Below are 18,096 nucleotides of genomic sequence, written 5' to 3'. Positions count from 1 at the left end.
GGTATTAAGCAATAAGGGTATTAAGGAATATTAAGGGATATAAAGGGATAAGGGTATTAAGGACATTTCATACATGTCTTTAACAAATCTAATCCACATTTGATAGAAGGGTTTTAACTGGCCTACAAAATCTAATCCATTAGTAAGCTTAATTGGATCAAATATAAGGGGCTTTATTGAACTGTTTAATAACATTTGGTTATTTGAATTAGGTCAGGCTTTAATTATTAGACAATATAAAATTAGGTCATGCTTTCAGTTTAGACAAGAAATTTTGAGTTAGTTAGCTAATTTCTATATCAAACATGAACTAAATACAAACAATTTAAATGATGTATTATAATCTATTTCGATGGTTATTAAAACTACCCGTGTGGTCACACATACTGTCTTCAACATTACTTTATAAAGATATAGAAATAAAGACCAAAATTTAAATGATATATTATAATCTGTTTTTTAGTATTTGATTTCGATCATTACTAAACCTACCCGTGTGGTTACACGGGTACTACACCTAGTAATTATCTATAAGATATAGGCTAATATGATGACAAGTGTCCCTAAAGTGGTTTCTTTTATTTTATAGTTTAGATTTTTTATAACAACTATAAATATTTCACAACTTCCCCATACTAAAACATCCATAAACTAAAATAAAGTTCCATATACACATCCCACCACAAATGAATCGATTGGGTAATCAGAGAAAAGGAAAGTTTAGTTTTCCATCTATGAAGATGAAAGACACTCTGTGGGCTACCAGGAATGGAGAAGGCTCGAGACATCGGAACAAATCAACGGAATCCAAAGCAGAGGAAGTGCATTCACCATCAATTGTTTCGGAGCAGCGAAGAGACATTAATGTGATTGAACATGAGGTTGATCATAGAAAAGAAGTCGGTGAATGCTTGGGTTTCATGCTAAATGGTAAGGAAGATGAAATCAGGAAGCAGGTCGCAACTGAACAGGTGTCAATCAATCCCCAATGAATTATCTCACAACAAACATCAGAGGGGCCGGAAACCCCTTGAAAGCGAAGCATATTAAGGAACTGAAATGGCAAAAGAATATCAATTTCATCGCAATTCAGGAAACACAGTTCACAGATTCCTCCAAAATTCAGGTAAACACTTTTTGGGGCAATTCAGTCTTTGAATCTGATTTTGTAGATGCCTCGGGGAGGTCTGGGGGTTTGTTAAATATTTGGGATCCATTGATTTTTGTCCGCAAAGCATCAGTTTCAAGTAGGTTCTACCTGGCCACGCTGAGCAAATTAACGAATGGGGGTGGGGAATTAAACGTTGTAAATATTTATGCTCCACAAGATAACAACCTAAAAAAGGATATGTGGCTGGAATTACTCAATCTAATGAATCTGTATAACGGCTCATGGATGCTGCTGGGTGATTTTAACTGTGTACGAGAACCATGTGAAAGGAAAAACTCGAAATTTAATCCTTAAGCCGCTGACTTCGTCAATCAGTTTATCTGTTTAGTCGCTTTATCCGAATACACTATGATAGGGTGCTCTTTCACACATCGATCGGATGACGGCAAGCGTTTAAGCAAAATTGACAGGGTACTGGTATGCCAATCTTTCCTTTCTAAATGGCCGTCTGCAATACCCACTGGTTTGCCGAGATATAGGTCGGATCATCGGCCGTTACTGTTGAAATGTGCCGAAGTATTCTATGGGACCCCTCCGTTTCGATTTTTCAACTTATGGTTAAATGAAAAAGACTGCAGAATATTGTTACAAAATCGTATACAGAAATTCAGCAAATGTATCCACCGGATAAGTCAGTAAGTCAGAAGTTGAAGGCTGTCAAAATGGCGTTAAAACAATGGAGGGGGGAACAAAAAATCCGAGACAGCAAAATCACCCGAGATCTTGGTAAGAAGATTGAAGAGTTAGATATCAAAGCTGAGTCAGCACTTTTAACGGAATAGGAAATTATAAACAGAGAGATATGGGTCAAAACACTGGCAGAGATAGAAGATAACAATCTGGAGGACCTGAAACAAAGGGCAAAAGTCAAATGGTTAACGGAAGGAGATGAAAACTCCTCATTTTTCATGGAATTATCAAAAGCCATCAAAAGCAAAATAGAATAAATGGACTCAGCTTCAACAACATATGGGTCTCGGAACCGGATTCTCTTAAGGAGGAAATTAAGTCTTACTTTGAGAATCTCTTCAGAGAGGAAAATCACAACAGACCGTGCTTCATTAATGATGGTTTAAGGTACTTTCACTGGATCAATCAGCCATGTTAGTAAAACGTTTTTCCAAAGAGGAGTTAAAGGAGGCAGTTTGGTATTGTGGCAGGGACAAGGCCCCTGGGCCAGATGGTTTTACTTTCAGTTTCATTAGACAGTTCTGGGATATTCTAGAAGCGGATTTTGTCAAACTATTAGAACATTTCTATGTACATGGAAAGCTAAGTCGGGGTTGCAACTCGAGTTTTATCACTTTGGTGCCGAAATCTAAAAATCCACAACTCATAAGTGAATTCCGACCGATTAACCTCATTGGTTGTATCTTAAAGGTTATCTCAAAGGTGCTGGCCAAAAGACTTAAGCGAGTGATTGGAAATGTGGTGAGCGACACTCAAACAGCGTATATTGAAGGACGTAATATACTAGAGGGATTGTTAATAATAAATGAGTTTATCTCATGGAGTAAGAAAACTAAAAAAAAAAGATGATGTTGTTCAAAGTTGACTTTGAAAAAGCTTTCGATTCAGTCAGTTGGAGCTTCCTTGATTCAACGATGTCACAAATGGATTTCCCGGCTTTATGGCGAAAATGGATTATGGGTATCCTGTCATCTGCGAGGTCCTCGATACTAGTTAATGGTTCACCTACACTAGAGTTCAAGATTGAGCGTGGTGTACGCCAAGGAGACCCACTATCCCCTCTACTCTTCATTCTTGCTATGGAAGCGCTACATGTGGCTACGGTCACGGCAAACGCTAGTGGGATTTTCAAAGGGTGCAAAATGCCAAACAATGGTCCTACCATCTCCCATCTACTCTATGCGGATGACGTCTTATTTGTGGGAGAATGGTCGGAATCAAACATTCAAAACCTTTCAAGATTACTGAGATGTTTCAATCTATCCTCGGGTCTTAAGGTTAATTTTAACAAGAGCCAATTATTCGGTGTAGGAGTAGATATGGGTGTGGTTGAACAAAAGGCCTTTATTCTAAATTGCAAAACGGGTGTGCTTCGTTTCTCCTACCTAGGACTCCCGGTTGGATCGACATGGGATTGGTAAAAAATTGGAAACCGATAATTGACAGATTTGAGGAAAAACTCACTTTATGGAAAGCTCGTACACTTTCATTCGGAGGAAGAGTTACACTCATCGAAGCGGTTCTAGGTAATCTTCCCACTTATTATCTTTCACTCTTTTGTGCACCGATTCAAGTGTTAAAACACCTTGAAAGGATACGGCGAAAGTTGTTGTGGGGGGGATGTACGGATAAAAATAAAGTTCGTTGGGTTTCATGGTACAAAGTTGTAGCACCAAAAAACAATGGGGGTTTGGGTATTGGTAGTTTGGCCTCTACAAATAAAGCTTTACTGATCAAATGGGCTGTGCGTTACAAGAATGAGCCAGATTCGTTGTGGGCAAGAGTGATTACAGCCATTCACGCAGGTAGTATGTGTCAATCATATATTCCAATGAAAAACTCCATTGGTGGGGTGTGGAAGTCTATCATCAATATGGGTCGTTTCTCTCAAAACCAATCATTCAACGTACAAGAAAGACTTACTCCGATCATTGGTAATGGTGATAAGACTCTTTTCTGGTTGGATAATTGGGTGGGAGACTGTCTACTTAGTGCTCGGTATCCTAATCTATACGCACAGGAAAGTGACAAAAGATGTAAAGTATCGGATCGCTACAATCTCTCTCAGAACGGCACCGATGGATCTGGGGCAGTGATAATACACTTACAGGAGAAGAACAAGTGGCTGAATGGACTGAATGCATTACAGATCTTGATAAGGTAGTTATTCAGCGAAAATCAGATGTTTGGCTGTGGAAATCGGGTTCACAGGTTGACGATTTTCTGGTGAGCTCGGTGAGGGAGGAAATGGATCACATTGACACTCTAAATGAAACCAAGGTACTTAGATGGCTACATTGGATTCCAAAAAAGGTTAACTGCCTTCTGTGGCGAGTGATACTCGACAAAATTGCAACAAGGGAAGCTCTCCACATTTGTCACGTTCCGTTACCTTCCACAAACTGTGTCTTATGCAACAATTCGCGGGGATCGGCGGACCACCTTCTAATAACATGTGATACGGCTCAACAAGTATGGACCGTGATTTTCCAATGGTTAAAAATACCTCTTCCGAGTTATATTTTGAGTGTCGTACAATTGCTGGAACTTATCCATTCGCATACATGTTCAAAGAACAAAAAAAGGTCTGCATATTTTGTTGCGGCGGCTACCTGTTGGTGTATTTGGTTAATGAGAAATGATATGATTTTCAAACAAAAAACTTTCTCAATGACAAAGCTGGTTGGGGACATCAAAGCTATAGCGCACACTTGGATTAAGAACCGGGCTGGCCTCTCGGAGATTAATTGGGAGATATGGCGGAGTTTTAGTTTCTAAATTGTTTCTTGTAGTAATGTACTTTTTCCTTTTGTCGTTTGTACTGTTTCTTGAGCATTTTGCTTGAGTTTTATAATATATCCGTCTTTTTTTCAAAAAAAAATATATACATTCCAAACATTGGGTAATCATTGGCTGACACCCAATGATTGGCATTAATTACATGGTAGGAATCATTTTCAAATGTATAGAGCTATGAGGGCGTATGTGAGAGGTCATTTTGAGGCGTATTGGGCAATGAGGGGTGTGTAGGGTTTAGAGGATGTGTAGATATTTTTAGGGGGATGTGTGAGTACCCCTTCTGTACACTAAATCGTATAGCGTCTCAAATATTGAGCATTGATTGCATGACACAAGTATCCGTAGTTTATCATCTTACATTTCTCTGAATAATTATTACGTCATCATTTATCTTTTTAATTGTTTTTTATTATTTATTTCACGTTCCTAATAACAAACCTAAGTTTAAATGTTTAGATCAACATTAGAGGAAGCAAATTGGAGAACCGAAAAAGAAAAAAGAATGAGTAGCATGACGTAAGACCACCTTCATTGGTACCTAAATAAGGGAAAATTTACTAATACAAATATAAACATAATTGAACAATTTGTTAGCAAAACAAATAAACGTCGGTTAAGCTGACAAATTTAGAGGCTAAAATCAACAATATAGCAATATAGCAGGTATATTGAAGGCCATAAATAGAATAAAGGGTAAAAATATGAAACGGGTCAAAATAATAATATATAAAATAATAAAGATATTGTCACATCCTAATCGATCGCGGAAATATTGGAGTGAGACGAAAACAAGATTGTTCGAGACTTCATAACAACTAATTGTGACAATAATTTAAGTAACAGGATCTTATTTCTATTCCAAGTACAACATTGTAAAGAAAATACAACAACTTGTCCATAAGATAATCAAACCATGGAAACACAAAACATAGAAATTTGGCGCGTTTCTAATCTACCCTAAGTAGATTTCCGAGTTTCATCATGCATTTCCTGCAATATGTATTAAAATAAAATCAACACAAAGATTAGCGAGTATACAAGTTTGTTTACATAGCATACGTATTAAAAGATTGTCTCAAATCCAACATGGCAATTTGTATACTAAGTTAATTCACATACTTGCATGCACAACCTAAGTGTCAAACTATAGATTCTACAAGCGTAATTTTGTCATCGCAATGACAAGACCGTTATACGATTGAATACTTAACAATGCCCAACCATACGAGGCGGTGTACTACTTCTGTATCGCTACAGTTTTTTTTGAACAACAAACTTCTTTACTCTTGTCGTCTGTAGAACTTGAACGCAATACCTCCCCTCTCAAAATGTTTCCTTTACCAATTTAACACCCCACCTCACCCCTTTAACGCTAGTTTTTTTTTCTCTCTTATATAATTTCAATTAAAAAATAATAGTAACTGTTTTTAATATTTTTTCATATTTTAATCCAGGGCATTAAAACCCTGAAATGAAATCTTCTCTGATCTCTCCTTCATCCCGGATAAGATAAGACTCCATTCACAAAAACCTGCAAACAACCAACCCTCTCGGAGCTTCAACAATGGCGGCAACAGCAGCTCAATGTCTCTACCTTTCCGGTAGGTTTCAGTCCATCTCTCTTTCCTCTTCACGCCCTTCCGCCACCGCATTCAAGCCTCTCAGCTTCTCTGCCAACACTTCATCATTCAACGCCTTCTCCACTGGTATGCAATTTCTGCTTCTATCCGGTTCACATACAAAATATCATCTATTAATTTCACGGATACTGATACATATTGATTGAATTTACAGGATTAGTGTCTGTAAACCCTATTATCGGGAGGCAATCTGGTAGGTCGATTTCAATTGTGTGTGAGGCTGGGAAGAAAGCTGATTCTGCAGCCAAGAGAGCTCGTCAAGCTGAGAAGAGGCGTCTGTATAATAAAGCTCGCAAATCTGAAATTAGAACTCGGATGAAGAAGGTATAATAATCTCTTTCTTTTTTCTGTTAGAATTACTTAGATTTATTTTATCAATTTGGATTCCAGTACAAGTGTTACATATAGATAATGCTGCAACTAAATCCAATTTTACACTTGTATCACTGACCTGTAACCGATGAAACCGAACCGTACCAAAAACCAGTGGGTCGCTTTAATGATTTATGGTTATCTAGGCTTCCATCACCAACAAAACTGAACCAAACCGAGTTTTGGAGATGGAAAATCATAAAAATCTGAACAGATATCAGACGAAACTTGCTATAGAACCTATGCAGTTGATGCAGTAAAATATCGGATATTGGTCAGAGACCGATATTTGAGATATAGGTTATCTCGGCGAGATATCGGTAATTTTAATATCATGCAGAATTTATATATATAGCAATTTAACACTAATAATTCAGTGATATCACCGATATTAACTGCATAGAACTATCAATTCGGTTATCTAGGCTCCCATCACCGACAAAACTGAACCGAACAGAGTATTACTAAAGCTATGGTTAACCGAACTGATAGTTCTAAAGCAAGTTTCATCTGATATCTGTTCATATTTTATGATTTTCCATCTCCAACATTTTAACCATTGGTGATTATACAGTTTTAGATCAACTGTAACATTCTTGGTTTTTATTATTGTTATGGGATTAATAAGATATTTTCATGTCAACATAGATGATAGAAACATGAGGGTTAATAGTGATTTGGTTGCAAGGTTTTCAAAATCAAGCTTCTAATCACTGATTTGGTTGCAAACTAAAAATCAAGTTTCATCGCAAAGCTTGATAGAATAAAACAGATTGCAAAGTTTAGTTTAATATTATATAACACATATAAGGAATCACTGAATGAGTTCACCATTTGTAGAAAGTTGACTTGTTTTTCTTGTGATAAATTTCTATTATGTGAAACGACACCTCGGTTATGGTTACGGTTTTGGGTCTAAACCGACCCATGCACACCCCTTTGTATGAGCATCAGATTTGACCTAGAAAGTCAAAGTGAATAGACGGTCGTATCAATGTTTATAGGTTCTGGAAGAGTTGGATGCACTAATAGGGTTTATTGTAATAATCATTACCATAGTTACACGATAATATTTGATTAGGTTTCCTTTGTAATTATCAGTATTGTATCCCTATATATAGTTGATTAATAATACACAATACCTTACGGGCATTTTATGTATGTTTATAGGTTCTGGAAGAGTTGGATGCACTCAGAAAGAAGACCGATGCACAGCCTGAAGAGGTTATTGGTATTGAGAAGCTGATTGCAGAGGCTTATTCGGTGATTGACAAAGCAATACAGGTAGGGACATTGCACAAGAACACTGGGGCGAGGAGGAAATCGCGTCTCGCTAGAAGAAAGAAAGCTGTAGAGATTCACCATGGCTGGTATGCGCCTGAACCTACACCTGCCACAGCCACTGTTTGAGATATGTATCTTTTGGCATCTTTGCTATTGTAGATTATGTATTTGGAGGAATTTTTTTAGCAGAATTCATACTCAATGTTCAAGCTATTGAGCCCTGTGATTTGTTTATGGTTTCACCTTTTTGATATAAAAAGTTATGACTAGTTTTATCTACTGATGGTAATCTGTGTTTTCAACTCATTTGACCCTTAAAATGAGTTTAACCCGTTCCTTTTTTTGCTAGATTTATCGGTTTAACCAGTTTTAAGTACAAATAAACTTAGGAATTTCCATCTTAAAACTTGAATTCTTCTGGTGCTGCCATGATAGTTGGGTAGAACAATTGATGGTGATAAGGTATTAACATTTACATGTATAATCTTTTTAACTCAGTGGATGGTAAACCAAGTTAAGACATTTCAGTTTCTGTGGATATTATTTTGGTAGTATTACTAATATTCTAAACTTTTTTTTTGTTGACTTTGTGATTTTGGAAAGTTATTTGAAATAATACATTTTGGAATTTTGACCCTTTTATCTCACTTGACATGTTTTATTTGTAATTAAACATTTTATTGGTAAAGCGAAACCAATTTGCGCCTAGTGATCACAACCGGGACTAGGGTTTAATTGTTTTCTATATTGTTTGATTGATTAAACTTTGTTCCAGTTAACGTTGATTGGTGTGAATTAAATGTTACTATGATGTGTTATATTATGTGTATTTGCTTGATGATTATACCTGGGGGTGGCGATTTCCGACCGCAGATCCCCTCCATATTTGTCTTCACTACATCTTCCCTTCAAGTCTTCATCATCAGCCAAAGAGACTTTACATTGGGGCCATGTTCGACGGAGATGCAGATACTGACGCATATAGAACATAGGTGGTGGTTTCAAACTTGCCAGAATTTACCCAAAGTGTTTGGAAACGATCAAAAGAAAGTAAAAAGTAATAGAAAAACGAGTTGAGCCAAGTTGGCATGAGATCAAAGCGAGCCGGGTTCAACTTCACTTTTTAGCTTGCTTATATAAATTCAAATCGATCAGACTCGTTTAAATTTGAGGAGAGCTTGATCCGACTCGTTTAAAATTTGAGGTAAGCTTGATTTGATCATGGGTCCGCTTGGTTCAACTCGTAAACAACCTAGCATCCATAGTTTATATTGATGTCATTTACTGTGGTCATGATATGCTGTGCCATTATAATTACTAGTGCTTTAGGAAGTGGTATTAGTCCCATAAATACTAGCATGTTTTATTGTTTACTTAAAAAAAATTCAATTTAGTTTAGTTTTGTATATTATGATATCTAAAATTATAAAAACTACACTGATCAAAGTAAGAAGAAATAAGTTTTCAAGTAAGACAAAATGTTGACATGACTATTTTTGTTGACCATATAGGGTATGTTTGGCAAAAGTAGCTGGTAGCTGGAAGTTGGTGGCTGGTGGCTGGAAGCTGGTAGCTACTAGCTGTAGCTTTTTAGATATATTTGGTGTTTGGTAGAGTAGTTGGAGCGTTTAATAAAATGTATAAAACTACCAAAATGGACATAACTAAAAATTTAGAAAGTTGGTGCATTAAAAAGTTTCTTATTTTGAGAGGTTAAAATAGTCATTTTTCCCTAAAAGCTTGTAGCTCCTTCTAAACGCTACTAGTAGTAGCGTTCAACCAAAAGCTTCAAGCTCCTAACCTAAAAGCTTAAAGCTCCTTCAACCAAACAAGACTTTTTATTAAGTATGAGCTTTTTTCTTAAAAGCTTAAAGCTAGAAGCTCCTAAAAGCTCCATGCCAAACATACCCATAGTATGATATATATTATATATATAGGGTATCATGTACAAGGGGACCGCTAGAATGAGAACCACCACGAGTTGTAAGAACCACGAGAACCGCGACCCGCGGGTGGCCGTTGACCACGAAATTTTTTTTACACCTAGATCCGTATATTTTAAGACCGGGTGTAAATTTTGGGTTCAAACGGCGCACCCGAGGGGGTAGTTTTTTACGCCCAAAGTTTGGTTAAAAAAAAAAGAAAAATTAAAAAAATTAAAAAAACCCAAACTTTGGGCGTAAAAAACTACCCCCTCGGGTGCGCCGTTTGAACCCAAAATTTACACCCGGTCTTAAAATATACGGATCTAGGTGTAAAAAAATTTCGTGGTCAACGGCCACCCGCGGGTCGCGGTTCTCGTGGTTCTTACAACTCGGGGTGGTTCTCATTCTAGCGGTCCCCTCATGTACAAATGGCCTTATTGTACAAAACGTACGAAGACATGAAAAAGTTAAAAAAAAATGCGGTGGCATTTTCGTAAATTATTTTACTCGTAATTACCCTACAGGATCAAAATTACCCTGATCATTTGTAGACTAATTATGATGCTCTACAAAATTACCCTACAAGATAAAATTACCCTACCAGATCATTTGTAGATTAATTATGATACTCTACATAATTACCCTATAGGATCAAAATTACCCTACAAGGTCATTTTACAAAATTATCCTACAAGATCAAAATTACTTTACGAGTAAATAATTACGAAAATGTCACCACGTTTTTTTACCTTTTTTATGCCTTTCGTACGTTTTGTTCTACAAGATCAAAAAGTTCTCATGGTTCTTACAACTGTAGGTGGTTCTCATTTTAGCGGTCCCCTATATATATATATATATATATATATATATATATATATATATATATAGAGAGAGAGAGAGAGAGAGAGAGAGAAAGAATTAGGTTCATTTGTAAACCAACCCCTTATTTGTCTTCCTTTGCATGGCATATCTAAACAAAACTGCTTGTAGTGCCAATTTTACAGGGTAAAAGAAAAGGATGAAATACTTTTTAAAAGTCTATATAAGCTTAGGGTGGAGAGTATAATACTCACCGAAAATACCCCTTCTCTCCTACTCCCTACTCACCGATCCACCACCCGGTATCATTCCCCGTGCGGCAACCCCACTCCCCGATATCACTCTTTCCCCCTTATGTCCTGGCCTATTTTCTAAAGGTAATTTCCTTTGGCCATTCATTTTTCTCCCTAAACAAAAAGATTCGATGGTGTATTGATGTTTCTATTACAAACGTTTTCTCTGTTTATATTTTTAATTTATTAATATCCATGAGAGAGATTCTTTTATATATTTTGAGTTTACATTTTTTTTGGAATGACAAACCTAAGACTAACCGGCGTGGGGTCTTTTGGGCGGTGATGTGGCGTGCGATGAGTGGTGGATTGTGTTTGGAGGTTGTTGATTGGTGGATTGTTTATTTTTTATTTTTATTTTTTAATAAAAAAGGTGGGGCCCTTGCACGTCTATAACCACCCCGTGCTTTTTGGGACTTGAAGGGGCAGGGAAAGCCCATTCTGCTAACGTGGCAACCATGCGTTGCTTCATGACCTCCTTTCAAACCCCTCCACTCCGAGTAGTCTAAGGAGATAAGGGGTTATCCAATTTTTATTAATAAGAAGTCACGGAATTAAAAGTTTGTTTGAGTTTATAAAAATCTAGATTGAAAAGAAATGAAGAAAAGGAAAACGAGGGGAGGAGAGGAGAGAAATATACAGTACAAAAGTCGGTTTGAGACTTTGAGCCCAAACCAGTTCGGCTTGTAAACCAGTGTGGTTTTTTTTTTTTTTTTTTTTTTTTTTTTTTTTTTTTTTTTTTTTACCTTGGGCTCAAATCGGTTTGGGTTGTACACCTTTACTTCGTGGCCTAACACTTATAAATTATAATCTGGAAGCCCAGATAACCAGCCCAATTAAGAGTATGTTGCTTTTGGGCCCAAATCAAATACATAATGTATTTTCTGAATGTCAAAGCCCGCCCACCTGGTACACCCATTGGCAAAAGGTCACGTACGCCTGATATCGCAGATAACGCTGGTGACCTAGACCATCACGAATTCCAGAGGAAACCACGGCTCCAACTTCTCCAAGTCGATACATCGAACCATGATAACATATTTCAGTGTGACAAGCCTTCGATTTTATAATATGCTCTTGAGCACTTGCAATTATGATTTATGTTAGGAGACATGTGGATAGTCAGATGTTTTTATGTAGGTGGATGATTGTGTGTGTGTCACACATTTTTAGATGTGGGGACTCTTTCTAATTGTGAAAAGTTAATAAGAGTTAAATGCCTGGAGAGTTTTTGTGGTTTGTTTCTTTTTTCATCTTTAGTCTATAATTTTCTAAAATTACAGTTATAGTTCCCAATTTTTCAATTTTCGTTCTTGGATAGTCTATGTGCCTAACATCAGTTAGTTTTCTCAATTAAGAGGTGTGAAATGACAAAAATACTCTTTCCTTAAAAGGGGCAAACCACAGGGACTATTTGGGCATTTAATAAATAAAAAAAATAAAAATCTAATTAATAAGTCAAATTTCAAGTGGGCACCACAACCTACCCCACCCTCACCGTACCCCCTATCATCATCTTCTTCTTCTTCTCGACATCCATCACCCACCTGCAAATCAGATTAAACCAACCCCCACCACCTGTAAATCAAATCTAGATCTTCAGATAAATCATTACTCATCAAACTAAATCAATCCCCTACCCGAATCCGCCACCACCACCACTCCCCACCACCACCACCACCACCGCCGCCACCGCCATCCCCTTCTATCACCACTGCTCTGCCTCCTAAACCTATACCCGCCTCCACCATCAACCACCCATCCCTAAACAATTGAAATGAGCGAGAAGTTTACCATCAAATCCAGGTTCATTAGCCTCTTCATTATTAGACTCTTTGAGTCGGTTAAGCACCTCGTTATAAACCTCAAGCTTCTTCATCTAAGCCGGTGACCGCTGTTGTTATTCGCCGCCGTACGCGATGGCGACGGCGACATGCTTCTACTACAACAACTTTCCTTACCTTCTATCACCATCACAATCACCGATTTGCAGATTTTTATCACCGGAAACACGAATCAATCACAAAAAGTTGCAGAAAATGGTGAAATATTGTTGTGGATTCAACAATTTTGCAGTATTAGGCTTCTGAAAGCACAATTCTAATGCATCATGCTCTGAATCTTCCTATCTTGTTCTTGTTTCTCTCTCTAGAAGTCTCTCTCTCTCTCTCTCTCTATATATATAGAACTCACATAGTTTCTGAACTTTTTCTTTCTTTATAGAGTTAAATGCTCGGATAGTTCCTGTGGTTTGCCTTTTTTAAGGAAAGGGTATTTATGTCATTTCATACCCTCTTAACTAAGAAAACTAACGGATGTTAGGCACAGGGACTATCCGGGAACGAAAATTGAAAAGTTAGGGACTGTTGTAATTTTAGAAAAATTAGAGACTAAAGGTGAAAAAACTGCAAACCACAGGGACTATCCGGGCATTTTACTCTTTTAATAAATATTGTATTTAAACTATGGGTAGTATTTAAATATTTCTTAATAACTGTGATGTAATTCACTTTTTAGTTAGGTCCTACTAAGGCTGGCATATCGTGTCAATCCGACCTGTTAAGACCCGAACACGACAAGACACGACTCGAAATAGGTAAACACGAACACGACACGAAAGCTTATCGTGTCAATTTTTTCAAACACGAACAGGTTACACGAAACGACCTGTTAAGACACGAAAATTTTACAAACGTATCATACAACTTGTTAAGACATGAACACGACCTGTTACTGCATGTTTGATATTTAGACATTAACAGGTCTAACATGTATTGTATAATGGTCTTAAGTCTTAACATGCCATATCGTGTGTGACATGACCTGTTAAGACACAGACACGACTTGTTAAGACACGAACACGACACGAAATTAAACATGTCTTATCGCGTCGACCTATTATAGACACGAAACCTGTTAACTTCGTGTAAGTTCGTATCGTGTTATCGTGTTCGTGTCAGAATTGCCAGCCCTAGATCCTACAAATAAAATCACTTGTTTGAAAAACAATCCGGTTTACAACCAACCCAACAAGTAAATCACTTGTTTGAAAAACAATCCGGTTTGTAACCAACCCAACACATGTATAAAACACGAAAAATATAGGTATAGAAAACAAACATCAACGTGTGTCTAAAATAAGGGGCAGCGGGTCCCTTGGTGGTGTGTCCATATATAATTCTTATTAATTCCCACGCAATCGGAACGCTTATGTCGTCAACAAACGTATTTTCATCATTTACTTTTGCCACTAAGTCCTCAAACAATTCACTTAATACCCAAGGCAACTCATATTGTTCTATTTGAGTGGCAATATCAAATGAATCTCACTTTGGCCCTCTCAAACAAGGCATATCTAGTTTGTCCTTTTGATTTAGTTCACTCTTAAAAAAACAAACTATATGTTATTCAAGTCATATTGTCTACTTTAATATAGGAATAATTAAACATATTAGTTTATTTTTCCTTTGTAATATAGAAAAGAGATCCACATATACTTTTTTATACATCATTTTGAATTCATTTACATATTCTAGATTATCCTTTAACAAACCAATAAATATTTGATTAATTCTTATTCAAAATGGTAAATTTAGGTTGCTCGGAATGGTCTTTGGATGAGAAATTCGGGATGGAGGATACACCACCAAGATGGAAGGGATCATGATGATGGTCCTCACCGGGATAGATTGTGAAGGGTAAAATAGTACAAACTATGATTGATCAGAATACTGGGGATCGTGATGATTAGCATGCTTGTTCTAGAGCCATCGCTATCGAGACAAACTCCAGTATGAACATGACGTTTAAGATGGGTTCCGAGCACCCATACACATTCATTTTGAGTTTAGTTGGCTTATTGTCTTCCTTTTTTTTTAATGGATTTACACTACAACCCTTAAACTTTTTTTTTTTTTGAACGGCAAATTTCTTTTTAACCTCCCTCTCCTAAGGTGTTTAAATACTTTATTTTTGTCAATGGACCACCACCCCATTGGTCTTTAAACTTTAATAAAATTCTCATTTTGAGTCCCTATAGAATTTCCCGTTATTCATTTTTACGAGTTTCATTAATCATATCAACGCTTTAGCTTTTGCATGAATTTTCACAATGTTTTTTTTAACCGAGCAGGTGTTTTAAACATTTTTTAAACTGCCCAACACCCATTTCTAAACACACTATTCTGACATGTTTTTTTATCTCCGTCTAAACCGACCTGCTGTAATGCACAACCATCATGTTTATTTTTATATATAGTCTACTATAAATTTTCTTCCAATAACCTAACTTTTCCAAATATTAAGTTTGTAAAAAACTAGGAGTCCTAAAAAGCAAATAACCGTTAACAAATTTATTTATTCTTAGGGTGAAGGGGGTGCTCACCTAATAGGTGAGTCCCCTCTCTTACGCCAAACCAATCCCCGTGTGCCACGTCAACTCCCCTCTTAAACTCCCCTAACACCCCCATTTGATGGCGCCACTCCCCTCTTAGGTGAATTGGGTTTTTTTTTTTAAAAAAAAAAAAAAAAAAAAAAAAGGAAAGATGTGATTGGACCAAGTCTCCCTCTCTCCTTTCTCTCTCCTCCCTCTCTCCTCCCCCCTCTTCGGCAGCCCATCACCGTTTTCCACCCTCTCTCTCTTCACCGCCTTTGTTGGCGGCACAATACCGAATCGGCAGGGGGGGTCCCCGATTGCAAATCGGTGGGTACCCCGCCCACCCTTAAAATTATGTTTGTATTTGTAATTGTAAAAGCTGTTCCCTAGGCCTCGGAGTAGGAGGAGCCAAACATGTCACACACACGAGAAGCCGCCCCCAACTACATAAACAACCAACCCTCCCTTTTTATCTCATTACCCCCCATCCCCATGCCTCCCCCTCACACCACCACCACCGCCGCCGCCACCACCGAGACCCGCTACCGCGGCGTCCGTAAACGCCCATGGGGACGTTACGCCGCCGAGATAAGAGACCCCGGCAAAAAAAGCCGCGTCTGGCTCGGCACTTTCGACACAGCCGAAGAAGCCGCTCGCGCTTACGACTCCGCCGCCCGTCAGTTCCGTGGCGCCAAAGCCAAAACTAACTTCCCTGATCACGCCGCCGCCGCAGCTGCTCCTCCGCTTCCGCCGGAAGCGCTTGATCTTACCCTCTCCGGTGGGTTTCCGATTGCACGTTCTTTGTTCCTGTACCGTGCCCCCCAAATGAATGCGAATGTTAATATGTTTAGATCGGAAAGATCTGTCTCCGGTGATCCTTGTGTGACAGTCGGTGCCGGAAGCGATTCTGATTCGTCGGCGGCTGGTAGTTTTGGATATGCTTCTGACCGGTTGATGAAACGGGAGAAACCGTTTACGCTTGATCTTGATCTTAATTTTCCTCCGCCGGAAGTTGTTTAATCGGAAGTTTTTGTTTTGTTTTTAGATGAGATTTAACGGGAGATAAAAGTTGGTCTTTGTTGGAATCAAAGCAAAGCAGCCTGATAAGTTTTTGATGCGCTGATAATGTTGAATTTCTTGTTCAGTTTGTACATTTATTTATATGATGATGATGAAAAACATAAACTCTTTTGGTTGTTGTAAGTTGTTCTGCCCAACAGATGGGTATTTTTTTTTTTTTTGTAATAAAATGATTATCCGTTTTTAGATATGGTTAAAATAGGATTAAATTTAAACATACGAGGAAACAGTAGAATAGCGCACGATGGGGTTGATGATGAGCGGCGACTGTCGGAGAATAGGAAAAAGGTTTAGGAGAATGTGGTCTTTGAGGTTCAACGCGTATCTCGATATGAAATAATATTCTGTCTCATCTAACGGCTGTCATTCAGGTTAAACTGACTGATCCAACACCTCTTCACATTTATTACGTCACTCTTTTCTTTTTACGAATAAAAATGCTTCGATAGACTTATGTTAAAATAGTAATAACATTTATAGTCGTCGGTTAACTTTTTAACGGCGTTACCTAAGCTATGCTAATTTCTTGACATTGATTAGGCTTGTAAACAATCCTATTTTATTTAACGTGTTTTTTGTTTTACCGCTTGCCAGTTCAAGATTCAAAAATCAGATCAGAGTCTGGTCAAGAGAATTAGATCTTATAACATGCAAGAAACTCCTAATGTATAAGCATCAAACTGTTAGACTTGTCGCAGAGATAGGAAGGTCTCTCAATGACCACCCTTTAACGTGAGGATAAGTATACGTTTAGAGAGAGAAAGTAAGGATGAAGGTTCATAGAAAATCGTACTTGAAATGTACTTGAATGAGAGTATTTATACTTGCTACTTGGATGACTTCTTCCGGTTTGGACGCACCTTTAAATATGCATCATATATGGAGGCCAGACATTCATTATGTCCTGCTTAGTTGGAGTCATGTTGATGCTCCGGTGGCCGGACATGTAGTTCGGTATTGCATCTACAAGTACCCCAATCTGCCGAGTCTGGATGTGAGACTTGGCGAGATTTATTCTTTTGTTGGGTGTCTATCACCCAAGTGGTGACGTGGCATATTCTTATGTGTCACCCATGTGTTTCCATAGCATTTCGTTCTTTGAGAAGCACAACCGCCGTAAGACACGACGTGTGATTGGACAAGCGATCCAGCTGTCCTCCATGATCCTTTATATAAATAATGATTTTTAGCCATTTTTTTTACTGCGACTTTTACTCTCTACTTCTGTACCTTTTCTCTTTCAAAACTGATTTTTTTAGTGTTCCGAAGATTGTTCGCGCCTTCATAAGCTTTTTAGAGGTGTGTTCTCTATATTTCTCCCTCCTTTCCTTTTTACTATAATGGCTCCTGTAAAGATAACTTGAGTGCCATCTTTAACATTCTTACCCAGAAACAACTTGACAACTTTGTGAGGGTTTATGGGATTCCGGCCCGTCTGAATCCCTTGCTTCCTGCTAATAATCGGGACATCTATCCCTTTGAGGCCAGTAAATTCGCGTTTTACACTCGAGTATGTAATTTTTCGAATTAGCGCGTCCCATTCACCCGTTTTTTGATGAAAGTCCTTCGATTCTTTCGAGTGCTTATTTCGCAAATTAATCCATTCGGCTTTAGCCGGATAAATCATTTCGAGATTTCATGTAAAGCT

At 37.8% G+C, this 18,096-nt stretch overlaps 3 protein-coding genes across 3 annotated transcripts; all 3 read left to right on the top strand.

Annotated features, from left to right (window-relative positions):
* Positions 1 to 2,775: 2,775 nt before the first annotated feature.
* On the top strand, positions 2,776 to 3,282 carry LOC110882557 (uncharacterized mitochondrial protein AtMg01250-like). Its single transcript, XM_022130547.1, has one exon. It carries the CDS (start codon positions 2,776 to 2,778, stop codon positions 3,280 to 3,282), a length of 507 nt encoding a protein of 168 aa, XP_021986239.1.
* A 2,799-nt stretch (positions 3,283 to 6,081) lies between these two features.
* Positions 6,082 to 8,235, top strand: LOC110885709 (30S ribosomal protein S20, chloroplastic). The gene is made up of 3 exons (XM_022133415.2): positions 6,082 to 6,366; positions 6,455 to 6,624; positions 7,843 to 8,235. The coding sequence occupies exons 1-3, from the start codon at positions 6,225 to 6,227 to the stop codon at positions 8,080 to 8,082; spliced, it is 552 nt and encodes a 183-aa protein (XP_021989107.1). The 5' UTR covers positions 6,082 to 6,224; the 3' UTR covers positions 8,083 to 8,235.
* Positions 8,236 to 15,709: 7,474 nt separating this feature from the next.
* Positions 15,710 to 16,564, top strand: LOC110882586 (ethylene-responsive transcription factor 11). The gene has a single exon (XM_022130570.2). The coding sequence runs from the start codon at positions 15,783 to 15,785 to the stop codon at positions 16,386 to 16,388; it is 606 nt and encodes a 201-aa protein (XP_021986262.1). The 5' UTR covers positions 15,710 to 15,782; the 3' UTR covers positions 16,389 to 16,564.
* The last annotated feature ends 1,532 nt before the right edge of the window (positions 16,565 to 18,096 follow it).

The sequence above is a fragment of the Helianthus annuus genome, chromosome 10, assembly GCF_002127325.2.
Source record: "Helianthus annuus cultivar XRQ/B chromosome 10, HanXRQr2.0-SUNRISE, whole genome shotgun sequence".
Classification (NCBI taxonomy): domain Eukaryota; kingdom Viridiplantae; phylum Streptophyta; class Magnoliopsida; order Asterales; family Asteraceae; genus Helianthus; species Helianthus annuus.
This window is presented reverse-complemented; position numbering and strand designations above follow the sequence as displayed.

Coding starts and splice junctions, on each gene's coding strand:
- LOC110882557 (XM_022130547.1), top strand. CDS start 2,776: ATGTCACAAATGGATTTCCCGGCTTTATGGCGAAAATGGATTATGGGT.
- LOC110885709 (XM_022133415.2), top strand. CDS start 6,225: ATGGCGGCAACAGCAGCTCAATGTCTCTACCTTTCCGGTAGGTTTCAG. Junction 6,367..6,454: donor ATTCAACGCCTTCTCCACTG/GTATGCAATTTC, acceptor TTGAATTTACAG/GATTAGTGTCTGTAAACCCT. Junction 6,625..7,842: donor TTAGAACTCGGATGAAGAAG/GTATAATAATCT, acceptor GTATGTTTATAG/GTTCTGGAAGAGTTGGATGC.
- LOC110882586 (XM_022130570.2), top strand. CDS start 15,783: ATGTCACACACACGAGAAGCCGCCCCCAACTACATAAACAACCAACCC.